The following is a 15,831-nucleotide window of genomic DNA, read 5'->3' as shown; positions in this document are numbered from 1 at the left end:
GGTGCTGAAAATGCACAGAATTGTCACATACAGAGTTCTGCTCCCCCATATGTTACACAAGACATCCACTGCACGCAGCTTATGTGACTACATAGTGTGGTTCCACAAGCTCCTTCATTCTCGATTCATTTTCCTTTTAGGAGATAATGCCTCCTAGGCTTGTTAGGTTTACGGTGACATCTGGATGTTATAAATACCTCCTGGCTGCTCATGTCGGGTGCGGGGTCACACATTGGTGTGGTTCATGTTGATTCTATCAGTAGGTGGGATTATACTAGGCATGGCCTTCACCTCAACAGGAAGGGGAAGGGTAAATTGGCTGGGGAAATAGCAGGAAAGTTAAAGGGGGGAGGCACTGTCGTGAGTGGTAAAATACCAGTGGTTATAGGATTCAGAAAAGACCCTTTTTTAGGGTAGGGAGGACAGATAGAAAACAAATTTTAAGAGAGGTTAGAACTGAGACAAACCTTCAGTTTGAGAAAGAAATCAAAAAACATAATTCCAGCTTATTACATCAACATAAACAGCCATTGGTTAAGAATTTTCAACTGTCAGCAGATATTTTAACTCCACCCAATTTTAACTCAGTCAATGTGAAATGTCAGCTATCTTTATTGCATCAAAATATTCGAGGACTGAGAAATAAAATTAATGAATTAACTATCTGCATAGATGAATTAGAGTCTTCAAACCCAGCTGACATAATCTGCCTCTCTGAACATCATGTGACCACTGGTATAGAACTTTTAAGTGTTACAGGGTTTAGGTTAGCATCTCACTTTTGTAGATCAGAAATGGAGAAAGGAGGAGTTGCCACATTCATCAGGAACTGTCATAAATTTAAGAACATAGACATTCGTAAATTTTGCCTAGAACAGCATATGGAAGCATGTGCAACAGAATTAGATTTTCACAAAAAATCTTTCATAATATTAAGTGTATATCGAGCACCTGCAGGTAACTTTAATCTGTTTGTAAACCACCTTGAAGCTGTACTGGCCCATTTAACAATAAAAAACAAAGAAATAGTGGTTGCTGGTGATTTCAATGTAGATTTCCTTAAAGACTCTCCCAATAAGAACTTATTTGAGTTAGTAACACTATCATTCAACTTAATTCCCACAGTAAAGTTCCCCACTAGGATAGCCACTTGCTCACAAACAGCCATTGATAATATCTTTATAGAAAAGTCCAATGAACAAAATTATATTACAAAACCAATAGTCAATGGCCTCTCAGACCATGACATGCAGTTCCTTCTGTTAAATGTTAATACTGAACAGGATATAAAATCTGTTAAATCTGAGCTCAAGAGGGTAATCAGTAAGCCAAAAATTGATTATTTTAGGACACTCCTCAGAGACATTCACTGGACTGATGTTTACAGTGCTCATAGCATGAATGAAAAATATAACATTTTTGCTAATAAAGTGCTTACCTTATTTGAACACTGCTTTCCCCCAAAACTTACCAAGGTTAGAGCAAAGTCTACAAAGAAGCCATGGATTACTCGAGGAATAGGGGTATCTTGTAAAACAAAAAGAAAACTGTATCTGTCAATCCGAAACATTTCCAATGTTGATGCTATAGCACATTATAAGAAATACTGCAAAATATTAAAGACTGTAATACGGATGTCAAAGCAAATATATTACAAGGAAAAGATAGTCATATCAGATAACAAAATAAAGACAATATGGGATATAGTGAAGGAGGAGACTGGTAGAACCAGACATGAAGAGGAACAAATAGCATTAAGAGTAAATGATACATTGGTGACAGATGTGTATAGTGTTGCAGAACTTTTTAACAAACATTTTATAACTGTTACTGAAAAGATGGGGTTGTCAGGTTCGGTAGATGCTGCTATGGATTACCTTAGACCAGACATTTCAAGTAACTTCCATAATATGAATTTGACCCTCACTACCCCAACAGAAATAATGTCCATCATAAAATCTTTAAAATCAAAAACATCTAGTGGGTATGATGAAATATCAACAAAGTTAATTAAAGAATGTGATTCTGAGCTAAGTAACATATTAAGCTATCTGTGTAACCAGTCGTTTATCAGTGGAATATTTCCTGAGTGGCTGAAATATGCTGAAGTTAAGCCACTGTTTAAGAAGGGAGATAAAGAAATAGCATCAAATTTCCGTCCAATTTCACTGTTGCCAGCATTCTCAAAAATTTTCGAAAAAGTAATGTACAGCCGTCTTTATAACCATCTTATCTCAAATAACATACTGTCAAAGTCACAGTTTGGATTTTTAAAAGGTTCTGATATTGAGAAGGCTATCTTCACTTTCAGTGAAAATGTGCTTAATTCATTAGACAAAAAATTGCAGGCAACTGGTATATTTTGTGATCTGTCAAAGGCATTTGACTGTGTAAATCACAATATCCTTTTAAGTAAACTAGAATATTATAGTGTAACAGGAAATGCTGCAAAATGGTTCAAATCTTATATCTCTGGCAGGAAACAAAGGGTGTTATTAGGAAAGAGACATGTATCAAGCTATCAGGCATCATCCAACTGGGAACTAATTACATGTGGGGTCCCACAAGGTTCCATTTTGGGGCCCTTACTTTTTCTTGTGTATATCAATGACCTTTCATCAGTAACATTACCAGATGCCAAGTTTGTTTTGTTTGCTGATGATACAAACATTGCAATAAATAGCAAATCAAGTGTAGTCTTAGAAAGATCAGCCAATAAAATATTTGTGGACATTAATCACTGGTTCCTAGCCAATTCTTTGTCACTAAACTTTGAAAAAACACACTACATGCAGTTCAGAACTTGTAAGGGGTGTCCCAAGAGTATATGTCTAACATACGATGACAAGAAGATAGAAGAAGTGGACAGTGTTAAATTCTTGGGATTACAGCTTGATAATAAATTCAACTGGGAGGAGCACACCACAGAACTGCTGAAGCGTCTTAACAAATCTCTGTTTGCAATGCGAATTTTGTCAGACATAGGGGATATGAAAATGAAAAAGCTGGCATACTATGCTTACTTTCATTCCATAATGTCATATGGGATTATTTTTTGGGGTAATTCATCAAGCCAAGCTAAAGTTTTCCGGGCACAAAAACGTGCAGTAAGAATTATATGTGGTGTGAACTCAAGAACATCCTGCAGAAGCCTGTTTAGGGAACTAGGGATACTGACTACAGCTTCCCAATATATTTATTCCTTAATGAAATTTGTCATTAAAAATATATCACTTTTTCAAACCAACAGCTCAATTCATGGAATCAATACTAGAAATAAGAATAATCTTTACAAGGATTTAAAGTCACTTAGTCTTGTACAAAAAGGTGTGCATTATTCAGGAACACACATTTTCAATAACTTGCCAGCAGCCATAAAAAGCTTAACAACCAATGAAATTCAGTTTAAAAGAAGCCTAAAGGATTTATTGGTGGCCAACTCCTTCTACTCTATTGATGAATTTCTTAGTAAAACCAACTGATTTGTATATAAGTACAACATAACTTCTGCACAATTTCAGTGCAGTGATGTGTTCACTGAAAATTTGTGTGTGTGTGTGTGAGTGTGTGTGTGTGTGTGTGTGTGTGTGTGTGTGTGTGTAAGTATAATCTAACTTCTGCACCATTTCAGTGCAGTAATGTGTTCATTGTAAATAAGTATTACAGTAGTTGTATTACATGTTTATTACCTTATAAATAAATAAAAAACTTTTTTATTTTAAATTCAGTGCATTAGTATTTGTAAAATGACTCTTAGTGTTCATTAAAAAATGACGATCATTCCACTTGGGACCTGTGGAATGGTACATTAGCTTATTTGTTTTAGTTGTAAATATTTGTCATGTGTTTTTGTTTTTCTGACATGTTCCACATCCTGGAGGACCTCCTCACTACGGATCAATTGGAATGAAAATAAATCTAATCTAATCTAATCTTAATCAACATGTGATTCCAGCTTTGCAAGAACACAACTGCGCCCATGCCACTATTTTCATGCAAGCTGGTGTGACACCATATGTCACTTACAGGTGAAAGATTTGCTTCGAGAACTGTTTAGCGTTGACTGCATCGTCTCTAGGCAGTTTCAAGATATGTGGCCTTCCAGATCCCCCAACCTAAATCCATGTGTCATATGGTTGTGGGGTTATCTGAAATATCTTTCTTTCAGGGATGTATCTGAACTCTTGCTGATCTGAAGGAGAGCACATAATGACATGTCTCTCTGATTACACTGGATACACTGCTAGCAACTGTGGACTGTCCTGTGTTACAGATGCAGTGAGTTGCTGACTTGGGCGACCATATTGAACACGTGTTGTAACTTCTTATCATATCCCAATAAATTTGCCACAACCATTTAATCATGTGTTTGATTGTTCTTCTCCTTTCTGTGCACTCTCACTTGATTCTGACTGCTTACAGGGCCACATTTTCCCCTGGTGTCAGAAAGTGGAATTATTATTTTTTTTTCAGCACACCCCACAATCACACCAATTAATGATCATACCTACAATGTTTCAGGGTGCTGCGATGTATACAAACCACACTACAGCTCCTAGAACACCATCACTTTAATTAAGACCACCCAGTACCAGCAGCAAAAGCAAAGCTAAGCATTCTAGCCCTAATGGGCCATTCAGAACATAACGACTGCCATGTGATCCTCTGCCACTGGCGTAACTGTATTCAGTATGGGGGTGTATGGGCTCGGCACTACTCTCTGTTGGTCACTGGGGACTTGTTGTGTTCGTAGGGCAGGTCTTGCATGTGGATGCAACCCATGTGGCAAAACCTTAGGGATAACTACAGTATAAGGGTGGACCAGAACATTTTGTAGACGTGGTGGGTTGCGGGATAATACTTTGGGGAATGGAGGATAGATTTTGAGAAGTGTGTCCCTCATTTCAGAGCCTGGTGGAGTTTAGTTGAAGCCCTAATGAGAACAACTTAATCTACCACCCACCTCCTCCCCTTTATCCCCACCTCTCCCTGTCCTCATGTCTCACACTTAACTCCATTAATCTTCACCCACACTGCCCTCACCATGCTCTTGTTATTCTTCTGTTATATCTTGCCCCCCCTCCCCCCCCCCCTCCCCCCTTTACCACTAACCAACTCTACCACACCATTGTGCATCCACATAACACTTCCTGCGCTTGCAACAGGGCAGATGTGCTGGTGCTGCATTCCTATCCTTCTCCCTTACTACATTCCCCTCCCAGCCATCACCCTGTTTTCCAACCATTCCACTTTTCCCTCCCATGACAATATCGGAAAGCTTAGCAATAATGTAAATCTAGTTCATAAGCCTGTTGACTGATCAATGCCTCAATGATTAGTTACTTGTGCTCATCCATTGTTTGTAATCATTATTAAAATTAAGATCACAAAGTATTTGATAATTGCCTGAATTAATAATAAGAATATTCCTGTATTTCTGTCAGGAATATTGTTGCAGAGGTAAATGACATTTCAAATTAGTGGCTGTTCTGTACGAAATGTTCATTTTTAGGATGTTATTTAAATGTAGTGTGTACTAGATTGTTGCTGCCAATATTTAATTGTTCATTCAGCTCACAGCAGCAATTTTTTAACAGTGCCGCCGTCCCCCCCCCCCCCCCCCCCCCCCCCCCACACACACACACACACACACACCTGATCACAGTCTCTGCTTGCCAGGCAGTCTCTGCTTGCCAGGCTTCTGATGAAGGCCTGTTTGACCAGAAGCTTTGTTTGACAGTATTTTTTTGTGCTTATTTGTGACTCAGCATCTTCGCTATGTGTTGAGTAGCGACTATCATTTTTGTAATAGTGTAAGAAACAAAACACATGTAGTTCGTGTGACACACCTCAAGTAGAATATTTCAAAGTGGTCATCAACTTAAAGAATTGTTCAGTAATGATAGAAGCAGAGGAAATGAATTAAAATTGAAACTCATATGTCTCAAGGAAAATGTAATTTAATTGGATTAAAGAATTGTGTAAACACTATGCATAATATTAAACTTTCATGCAAACTTATCTAGTCAACTGTTGGTATGAGGCCAGTATGTTTTGTGACACACAGTAGGCTGTGTGAGTCAGATTGCTATCAGTAGGAGAGAACTTCATGAAGCGTTTTAATAAAGGGTTCTAGTTGCAGAACACTTCCAAATAACTTTGTGTATGGATCCATCACCCTGAGTTGTTTGTAGTAAAAGTTACCTTGTTCAACCTTAACAGTTGCTTTCATGTATTTTCCTCCTGCTGTAGTCATGTTAAGCAGTGCCACTAATTTTGACACTGAATTTTATCTCCATATGTGGAAGATTGAGGGTTGTAAGAGAGCTCCTGCTTTCTAGCGACTCACTGTGAGATAACATAACCATGATTTAAAGAACTCTTCTGTATTTAACTATTCTTGTAACTGTTAAAACATAGAGTGAACAGATCGCTTGTTACAGTTTGCTTGTAGCTAGTCTCTACGTGACACTACATTGCATGATATATAGGTGGTGGGTCAATAAGTAAGCCCGAGATCATTTTGATAACCTTCTTTTGTTCCGGTGCGAAACCATTGTCAACCAGACCACGTCTTCCTTGGAGTGCACAGCATCCACAAGCCACGACAGTAAAGTGTAAACAATTTCTCCATCACAAATCGTGTCTTGTTAATGCACTGTGCTCACATTTTTGTCTTCATATTTTCACATAAATCAAAAAATCGCACATGCGGTCTGCAGTTCACTACTTAATAGGTACTAAGATGTTTTTTAGCTGCCACAAACATATTTCGTTAGCCTAAGGGGATAATAGCAGAACATGTTATTCCAGAAAATTTTGTGTTACGTACACTCCAACCAAATTCAGCATTGGACTACCACATTAATGAGAATATATGTAAGAAATAATAGTGGCTTCTTTTTTTATACTTTTGTGAAACTGGGTTAGTAAAGTTTCATACATGTCTTTGATATGTGTAGTGAAAATTTAAAGTTGTTTCAAGAAATATTTAAATTAATTAATTAAGTTAATGATTTTTTCATGTGCTATCAGTTATCTAATCCCATTTTTTTAAATGCAGGTCTGTATTGTGGATTACAGCTCTGTGCAGGTGTTTGCGTGTACGTGCATGCATGCACATACGTGCTACAGTGCAGTTTTTCCTGATATCACTGTATTGTGTTTTTAAAAGTACCACTAGAGAAAAAAGGTTATATTTAAGTATTTGTTAGCTGTGATCTGACACTGGATTTGCTGAATTTGGTGTATTTTAATTCCATTATGTATATGAAGCATTGTAGGGAGTTATGTTGGTAGTGGATACAAAATACATGTCTTCAGAATTCCCAACCCTACCCAGTGTTCTTTTACAGAGTGAAAGAAATGTGAAATATATGCATGTCATTTCTTTTTACAGGGTGCATCTAGTCCAGAGCCATCAACAGTTTATGTTGACCTACGAGCACTAAGAAATGATAGGGTCTCTCTAGTAGAGAGAGGGAGTCCTCATTCCCTGTGCTTGATGGAATCGGGTAAACTGTTGCCTGGAGTAAAAGTTATAATTGCCAACCCAGAAACAAAGGGTCAGTGTGGTGATTCCCATCTTGGAGAGGTAAGTATAATATACATGCTGATGAGAAAACAATAGAAAAAACATGCCTTACAACTGACTGTACCTAACATTTACACCCCCCACCCCCCCCATCAATTTTCTGTTGACAATATAATATTCAGTAGCCAAAATTTTTGCGTTTTCTGTAATGATCACTAATTTATTGTACAGTACTTTCATATTCTATGAAACAAAAATGTAAAAGGATCACATAATAATGATGTCATAAAAACTACACAAATAAAATGTCTGATACCTAATACAAATGAACAGCAAAATTGATACACTGGTTCTTACATACATTTCTTTTTTGGAGTGATTAGTAATTATAGAAACAATAGTACAGTTGGTGAACATCATGTCACATGACATTCTTTTAGTAGACAAACAAAAACCAGAAGAAAGTGGAAGACACTGTCCTTGATGATAAGTGTTGTCACTATTAATGGCTGCAGCTGCTTTGTGCTCCTACTATTGAGAGATGTTGATCAAACTTTATTACATACAGGAATCTGTGAGAACAGTTTGTACATTTTTGTTTTGGTTAAAGAGTCACATTAATTCTAAATGAACTGCAGTGTTAAGCAACATAAAATTATCACTTACAAAGCCATAGTGCAAAAAGTGGAAGAGATGGCTGTAAATCAATTGTAATTTTTAGGGGATTCACTGTAATTTTATTTAATACAATACAGGTTTTAGCCTACCAATCAAAAATTGAGATTAAAAAGGCACAGGTTTGTTCTTATGGCATAATTTTTGGTACAGTCACCATGTTCAACACGAGAGGTGAAAATTTATAAGAAAGGGGCTGATTATATGCAAAACATTTTCTTACTTTGTGCAATACACAGCAGAAATAATTGATTTGAGCTCATTCTGGTTAAGATGTAACAGTATAGATTAAATGTTTTATTATCTGATACCTTTGACTTTAATGTAATCACTATTTAAAATTTGTTCTTGTTCACTGATGAAATAATGTAAACAGCCTTTTTGTGTGTTCTTCAAACTTTAGGTCATTTGTGTACTTCGCTTCCAGTGTACGATGTGAAGTTCTTTATAGATGACACTGTCCATAAAAATCTGAAAGTATATGTTGAAAAATTCAATCATTGTTAATTTATGTAACATATTTCTATCAAGTCATCAATGTGATTTTTTATGTGATGTATCTGGCAGATACAGCAGCTGACATTAAAACCATGAAAATCTCTTACCCACTAAAACTTGTGAATAAAAGCTGGTAGAAACACTAACTTTAAGATACATAAGTTCTTTCATTTCTGAAAAGAGGTGGCAAATTTCAATGGAAAATGGCTAGACAAGGATTTGAAAGTACTACCACAAGACCACAAGTTTAAAGAGAAACGAACAGAACTGTGCTGTTGTTTATTAAAATTGAAATTCATCCTGCATTTGCTTGATTGTAAATTCATTTTCAAGGCCCTTCTCTTTCTAACTATATTAGTCGATGATAAAAATATTGGTGATAAAGAAATACAAATAATGAGGTGAGTTTTTTTATAAAATTGTTTATTATTTAATTCCTTATTCCAGAATTTTGTTATGTTATAGATTTGGGTGCAGTCCAGCCACAATGCAAGTGGGTACTTCACAATTTATGGAGATGAGAGCGACTACGCAGACCATTTCAATGCTCGTTTGGTGACAGGCACCACAGGGGAGACATATGCCCGTACTGGATATCTCGGCTTCCTAAGGAGAACAGAGTGCACTGGTCAGCAGCAAACAAGCACAGTGATCGGAAGCAGTATCGGAGAACAGACCTCAGCAGTGTTGGGCGCAGGAGGTGAGGGCTGTGACTCCCCTGCTCCTACACAGCCCCTGCTGGATGCTCCAGGTGCAGTGACACCCACTTAGCATGGGCACGCGCGTGCAGTCGCAGTTGCAGCACAAATCAAGATGGTTTAACACATTTGCTATTTATGCAGCAGTCTTGTCTCTGTGAATCAAACTCTAAGTTGAAGAAGAGGTTTCCTTGCCGTGTTTTACTCAACGAGTCGAAATCTTTATATGTTTCATTTATTAACCTGTTTTGTTTTATACTTTAGTAGTTCTTTATCTACTGGTATTTCACTGCGTGTTAACAAGCAGACTGGCCAGAAATTACGAAACAAAACTCATTGTTATAATTATCCTTGTATTTGCTTAAGACAGATTATTGAGGATTGCACTCTTGAAAAACAAAATTATGTGGTTGTGTTCACCCCAACAAGTATAAGCACAGTTTTGTCCCCCTCGGTGAGTGTTTATGTAGTTCCTCTTCAGATTACATTTTTCTATGAGGAGCGTTTGAAAAGTCCGTGCAAATGCAAAGTCCGAGAGATGACACCAACAACACGTATCGAGGTCATGTTTAGCTAGTAGCATGTTTGGAAAGAACGCACACCAAGTTTCAGCCATATTGGTCTACTTCTTTGTGTTTGGCATTCGTCGAATCGAGGAAGTCAAGTGATTGTCAGAAAATGGACGAAAACGAATTTCGTGTGGTGATTAAACATTACTTTATGAAAGGCAAAATGTGTCAAGAGACTAAAGAGAAGCTTGATAAAGATTACGGTGACTCTGCACCTTTGATTAGAGCAGTTTATAAGTGGTTTCAAAATTTTCAAGTGGCCATGTGGGCACAAGTAATGCTGACCATTCTGGACACCCTGTGGAGGTTACGACTCCAGAAATCATTGATTAAATCCATGATATGGTGATGAAGACAGAAGAGTTAAGGTGCGTGAGATTGCTAGTGCTGCGGGCATCTCAAATGAATGGGTACATAATATTTTGCATAAACATTTGGACATGAGAAAGCTATTGGCAAGATGTATTCCGTGATTGCTCATGCTTGACCGAAAACGGAATCATGTGAAGTGTTGCAAAGAAGGTTTGCAACTGTTCAGGAAGAATCATCAGGACTTTAAGCATCGTTTCGTCACTGTGGATGAAACATGGATACATTACTAAACACCTGAGTCCAAGCAACAGTCTAAACAATGTGTTACCAAGGGAGAATCTGCACCAAAAAACTGAAGACCATACCTTCAGCCGGAAAGGTTATGGTGACTGTCTTTTGGGATTTGCAAGGGATAATCCTCATCAACTATCTGGAAAAGAGTAAAACTATCACAGGTGCATATTATTCATCGTTATTGGACCGTTTGAATACCGAGCTGCAATAAAAATGCTGGTGTGGTGGTGATTAGTGTTTAACGTCCCGTCGACAACGAGGTCATTAGAGACGGAGCGCAAGCTCGGGTTACGGAAGGATGTGGAAGGAAATCGGCTGTGCCCTTTCAAAGGAACCATCTCGGCATTTGCCTGAAACGATTTGGGGAAATCACGGAAAACCTAAAAAAAAGCTGGTGATTGGGCCGCAGAAAAGTCCTTTTCCATCACAACAATGCACCAGCACACACCTCAGCAGTTGCGGTTGCAAAATTAATGGAGATAGGATTCCAACTCATTTCACATCCCCTCTGTTCTCCAGACTTGGCTCCCTCGGACCACTATTTGTTTCCTAATTTGAAGAAATGGCTGGTGGGACAAAGATTTTATTCAAACGAGGAGGTGATTGCAGCAACTAATAGCTGTTTTGCAGACTTGGACAATTTCTATTATTCAGAAGGGATCAACCAATTAGAAGAGCATTGGACGAAGTGTATAAGTCTAAAAGGAGACTGTGTCAAAAAATAAAAAAAAAGTTAACCACAAACATGTAAGTAGTTTTTATTTTTGCACAGACTTTTCAAAGGCCCCTTGTATATCTGTCACTGTGTATTTCAGCTAAAGATCTACAACAAATGTGCCAACCCAGTAGTGTTGTTGTGGACCTGCTCTGTGCCTTGTGAGACATGTTGTTAGAGCACTTCCTAAATCTTATTGTACCTTTATGATATTTGCAACTTTTTTTAGCAGTTTGGTTTCCTGGCTGTGTCATTGTACTTTCCAGAGCATTAATAACACAAAGTGCAGTGAAGGACACTGGAAATTATTTTGCGTAACAAGACACCAGGGAGAAACGTTGACAAGTGAGAGGCAAACATTGCCAGTAACAGAAAAGATGTAATGAGGCAATGAGAGATAGCAAGAAGCTTAATAACCTATCTCACAAAACTCGGAGTGGGTTCATTACAACAACAGTGGCATGGTACATTTGCTAGATGGCAACTGGAATTGATAGTAATAGAAGCGCCAAAATGTAATACAGATTGGTTTTTCTAACACATTTTAGGTGACCCACTTGGACTACATTGATATCTGATGTGACATTCAACAACATACCAACTGAAAAGAATTGGGTAGCCGTGTTGTTCACACTAAAATCTGAAAACAATGTTTAATGATAATGATTACAGGATGAAAGAAACTAACTTGTTCCAGATAAGAACAATGCCCCCAGTTGAGTACTGTCTTTGCATATTGTTCACATGTCTTGCTATCATCAGAACATTGTTTGTATTCTGTCCAGGGCTTCTTATTACTGTATTAAAGTGTGCAGAAATTATTGCGATATTTCTGTAGGCTGATATGATTTTATTTTATTTGATATTTCATTTGTCTTCCCTGATGTCCACACCCCCCCGCCCCAAATCCTCTGCGCCAACCCTGCCGCCCTTATGGCTGCCACACAATTTGAGACTTGAAAACTTCATTTAAATAATAATGGAACAAATTCTGTGAAATTGTTTTTAATGAAATCACAAGTTTAACATTTTGCCCTATTCTCAGGTACAAATGTCATGAATCTGGAGACAGTAGTTGACTTACACTGGTTTTACACTTCATATGTTTTGATAATTGGTGCTTCTCAGTGTTTGTTATGATATGTGTCCAATGTAAAAATAGTTACCAATTTTGCCTGAAAGGAAACAATAAATTTAGCTTAAATGTGCATGAGATCCAACTGTTAATATTGGAAACTAACTGGTCATTGTCAAAAGTTCCAGATAAAACAGTATAATGGAAAAAAGAAATCTATCTTCAATAACTAATTGTTTCCTGACATGCTAATTTTTGTAATCATTTGTTTGTCGCTGCTTTGTTAGAATTAGGTGTGCACCAAACCCCTACCTCTTTCAGTCTTCTTCTTTTCCCTAGTGTTTCCCCATCTAATGTGGGATACAATTTTTCAATGTTTGGCAGATTTTATTTTTTATTATTTAACTTTGTAACCAGATGTCCTTCCTGATGGCACTGGCATCAAGGTAATCTATGGGAGGGAAGTTGTGTGCATCATGTGTCAATGAATAGTGTAAACCTTGTTCTGAGTAGTGTAAAGCTTGTTCTGTGTTTTATCATATTCCACCTGTTTGTGTATCATATTCTCTGAAGTGGAATTGGGGACAAGCCTAGCATTTGCTTAAACTGCTGTGAGACACCATCTAAGAAGTGCAAGTAGGCTGGCCAATGTAGCAGCCCACCATTTGATCAGGGTTGGGCTCACCACCTTGTCTTGTAAGCTAACACACTGCATATTATTCTATACAAGCAGATCTCACCAAACACACTTCTCACTACCTACTCTTATTTGCCTAATGTCGCTTCTTATCTCAGTCATCTTGTAAAGGTTTTTTTTTCCATAAATCAGATTTTCTTGAGCATGATGTAGCGCAGTATCCATCTGCATTGTTCATGGTGAATGTGCACATCTAGAATGTGCAGGTTTGGAAGTTGTGGACAGAAAATAATGGTTTTAGGACATCGGTTATTCAGATTCAGCATTTTGGTATGTACTTTCGAAAAACATTAGGTTTTTGTTACTCTAGGTGCCCTTCTGTTACTGATGAATCCAATAAACTATTGAGAACTTGTTGATATTAAATAGATTTTAAATATTCATTTTTGTACATTTGCACAATCCCCATTAAACGTGCCTATTATTGAAGAAGAGCATTTTAAATAGGATTTATTTACATTTTTTTTGGCTGCTGCCTAATACATTTCTCTAACATGTGTTACAACCATCTTGATTATGTGATAAATGGTATGGTGATTCATTTTGTACATACATTTGATGTTAGAACATGCTATGCAACATTTTGAATTTTTTTAGTGTGCTCTTTCCTTTTTAATTAAATATTCTGCACAATTCAGTTTCAGTGTTGGCATTTAATGAAAAATTGATATTTTGCAGCTTTATATTGCTATGCTTTGCATCTGCAGGAAAATTTATTTCACAACTAGAATAGTTAAACAATTTTGTATTTTATACATGGTTATAAAAGTGATGTTAAATATAAAGCATGGCCTTCAGTAGTTTATGTGCTGTTGCTGTCTTGTAGCTGATTGAATGGAGCAATAGGCTTATTCTTAATCCGAATATTTGCTGCTATTATCATGTATATGCTAATAATAAATCATTTGTAAGTTCCATTTAGTAGTCCCTAATGCTCTGACTGGTGATACGAGCTTTACATATTGTCCTAAAACACTGAAATCATTAATTAATTGCATGAACTCTGTCCCCCTTCTCTTCTAAAATCTCTAAAATCATTTAGTGGAATTCATAGTGACTTTATTAAACAAATAATAAGAATGAAAAGAGAGTTATTTTCACATATGTGGTCTTATTAGATTCAGTGCTATGTGAACAAAATGCCAACTCTTCCGAAATTTGTATACATGTGAAGTGAAGAAATCCTCTCTTCCAAGTAAAATGAATATAAGTGAAATTGAGGATCACGATAAGAGAGAAATTTTCTTGTAATTCATTGTTGATTCCATTCTCCACTTCGAGAATTTGACAGTACCATAATGTTGCATAGTCAGTGTACAGTCAGATGGATCAGAAGTGATACAGTTAAGCTAATGGTCACACATCAGAACTAAGTGCTATTTTTGAAGACAGGCAATCATAATAATGCTTCTCTGTCTCACATTTTTAATAAGATTCGGACATGTGCACATTCTACACAGCCCTCTCATCTTCATTTAAAAAAAAAAAAAGTCATAGCTCAGTCTCTCTGGAAATTTGCCTTTTCTCTAGCCAAAATTCAATCAAAAACATTTCTGCTGCCCCTTTGTGTATCCCTTATGATATAAATCACTATCTGTAACTTACCAGACATTCTTCCACAACAGTATTTATTTTTTCTCTTACCCAAAATCCCTATTCTTCACCACCCTGATCCTACATAATTTTACTACCAGAGCAGAGCATTAATGAATCACCTCTTCGCATTTCACAAGAGCCTTTTACCCTGTAATGACTGAGACCGTTGCTCTCAAATAGCCAGAAGCAGATGAATCTTTCGTTCACTGAACTCCTCCCCCCTCCCCTTCCCCTCATGTGCACATGCACACACAAGTTCTTGAATTATAGATTAAAATGATAATGAACTGAAATGTATGACAAATACCAAAAACTATGCAAAACTTCTCATTGTGTACTGTGTGAACTGACTGGTTCCCAAGGGAATTAAGGGGAATTACAGCAATTACCCATTCACACATGCTGTATGAAGGCTAAATGATGGCCTGATAGCTTGCTGCTGGTATGTCTGATTTTATCACCAAGTCTTCTTGGTGATACATATGAAGTAACAGAAAACAGATTCTCAACAATTTAAGTCACACTGGATGTTCATAGTTACATTTTTGTACCCTCCAACGCTTTTACAGAATCACTCGAAATTTAGCACGGACTTCAATGCGAGACGCCTATAACAGTTTCCACAATGAAACTTTTGTCTTGAAACCTGGCAGAATGGAGTTACTATCGAAGACAGTGCTGCCAAAGCAGAGTTACTAAACACAGCCTTCCAAAATGCCTACACAAAAGAAGACAAAGTAAATATTCCAGAATTTGAATCGAGAACAGCTGCCAACATGAGTAACGTAGAAGTAAATATCCTCGGAGTAGTGAAGCAACTTAAATAACTTAATAAAAGCAAGTCTTCTGCTCCAGACTGTATACCAATTAGGTTCCTTTTGGAGTATGCTGATGCATTAGCTCCATACTTATCATATACAACTGTTCGCCCGACGAAAGATCCGTACCCAAAGACTGGAAAGTTGCACAGGTCACACCAATATTCAAGAAAGGTAGTAGGAGTAATCCACTAAATTATGGGCCCATATTGTTAATGTCGATATGCAGGAGGATTTTAGAACATATATTGTGTTCGAACATTATGAATTACCTCGAAGAAAACGGTCTATTGACACACAGTCAACATGGGTTTATAAAACATCGTTCCTGTGAAACACAACTAGCTCTT

At 37.2% G+C, this 15,831-nt stretch overlaps 1 protein-coding gene across 7 annotated transcripts in view; it reads left to right on the top strand.

Annotated features, from left to right (window-relative positions):
- LOC126171100 (disco-interacting protein 2) overlaps positions 1-15,831 on the top strand; it is a 647,964-nt gene that overhangs the window by 621,869 nt on the left and 10,264 nt on the right. For all 7 annotated transcript variants that reach the window (XM_049920776.1, XM_049920774.1, XM_049920775.1 and 4 more), the window contains 2 exons: positions 7,400-7,594; positions 9,173-9,458. In XM_049920776.1, the coding sequence (XP_049776733.1) occupies positions 7,400-7,594; positions 9,173-9,458 (481 nt within the window). The remainder of the gene's footprint in view (positions 1-7,399; positions 7,595-9,172; positions 9,459-15,831) is intronic.

This window comes from Schistocerca cancellata, chromosome 1, assembly GCF_023864275.1.
Source record: "Schistocerca cancellata isolate TAMUIC-IGC-003103 chromosome 1, iqSchCanc2.1, whole genome shotgun sequence".
Taxonomy (NCBI): Eukaryota; Metazoa; Arthropoda; class Insecta; order Orthoptera; family Acrididae; genus Schistocerca; species Schistocerca cancellata.
This window is presented reverse-complemented; position numbering and strand designations above follow the sequence as displayed.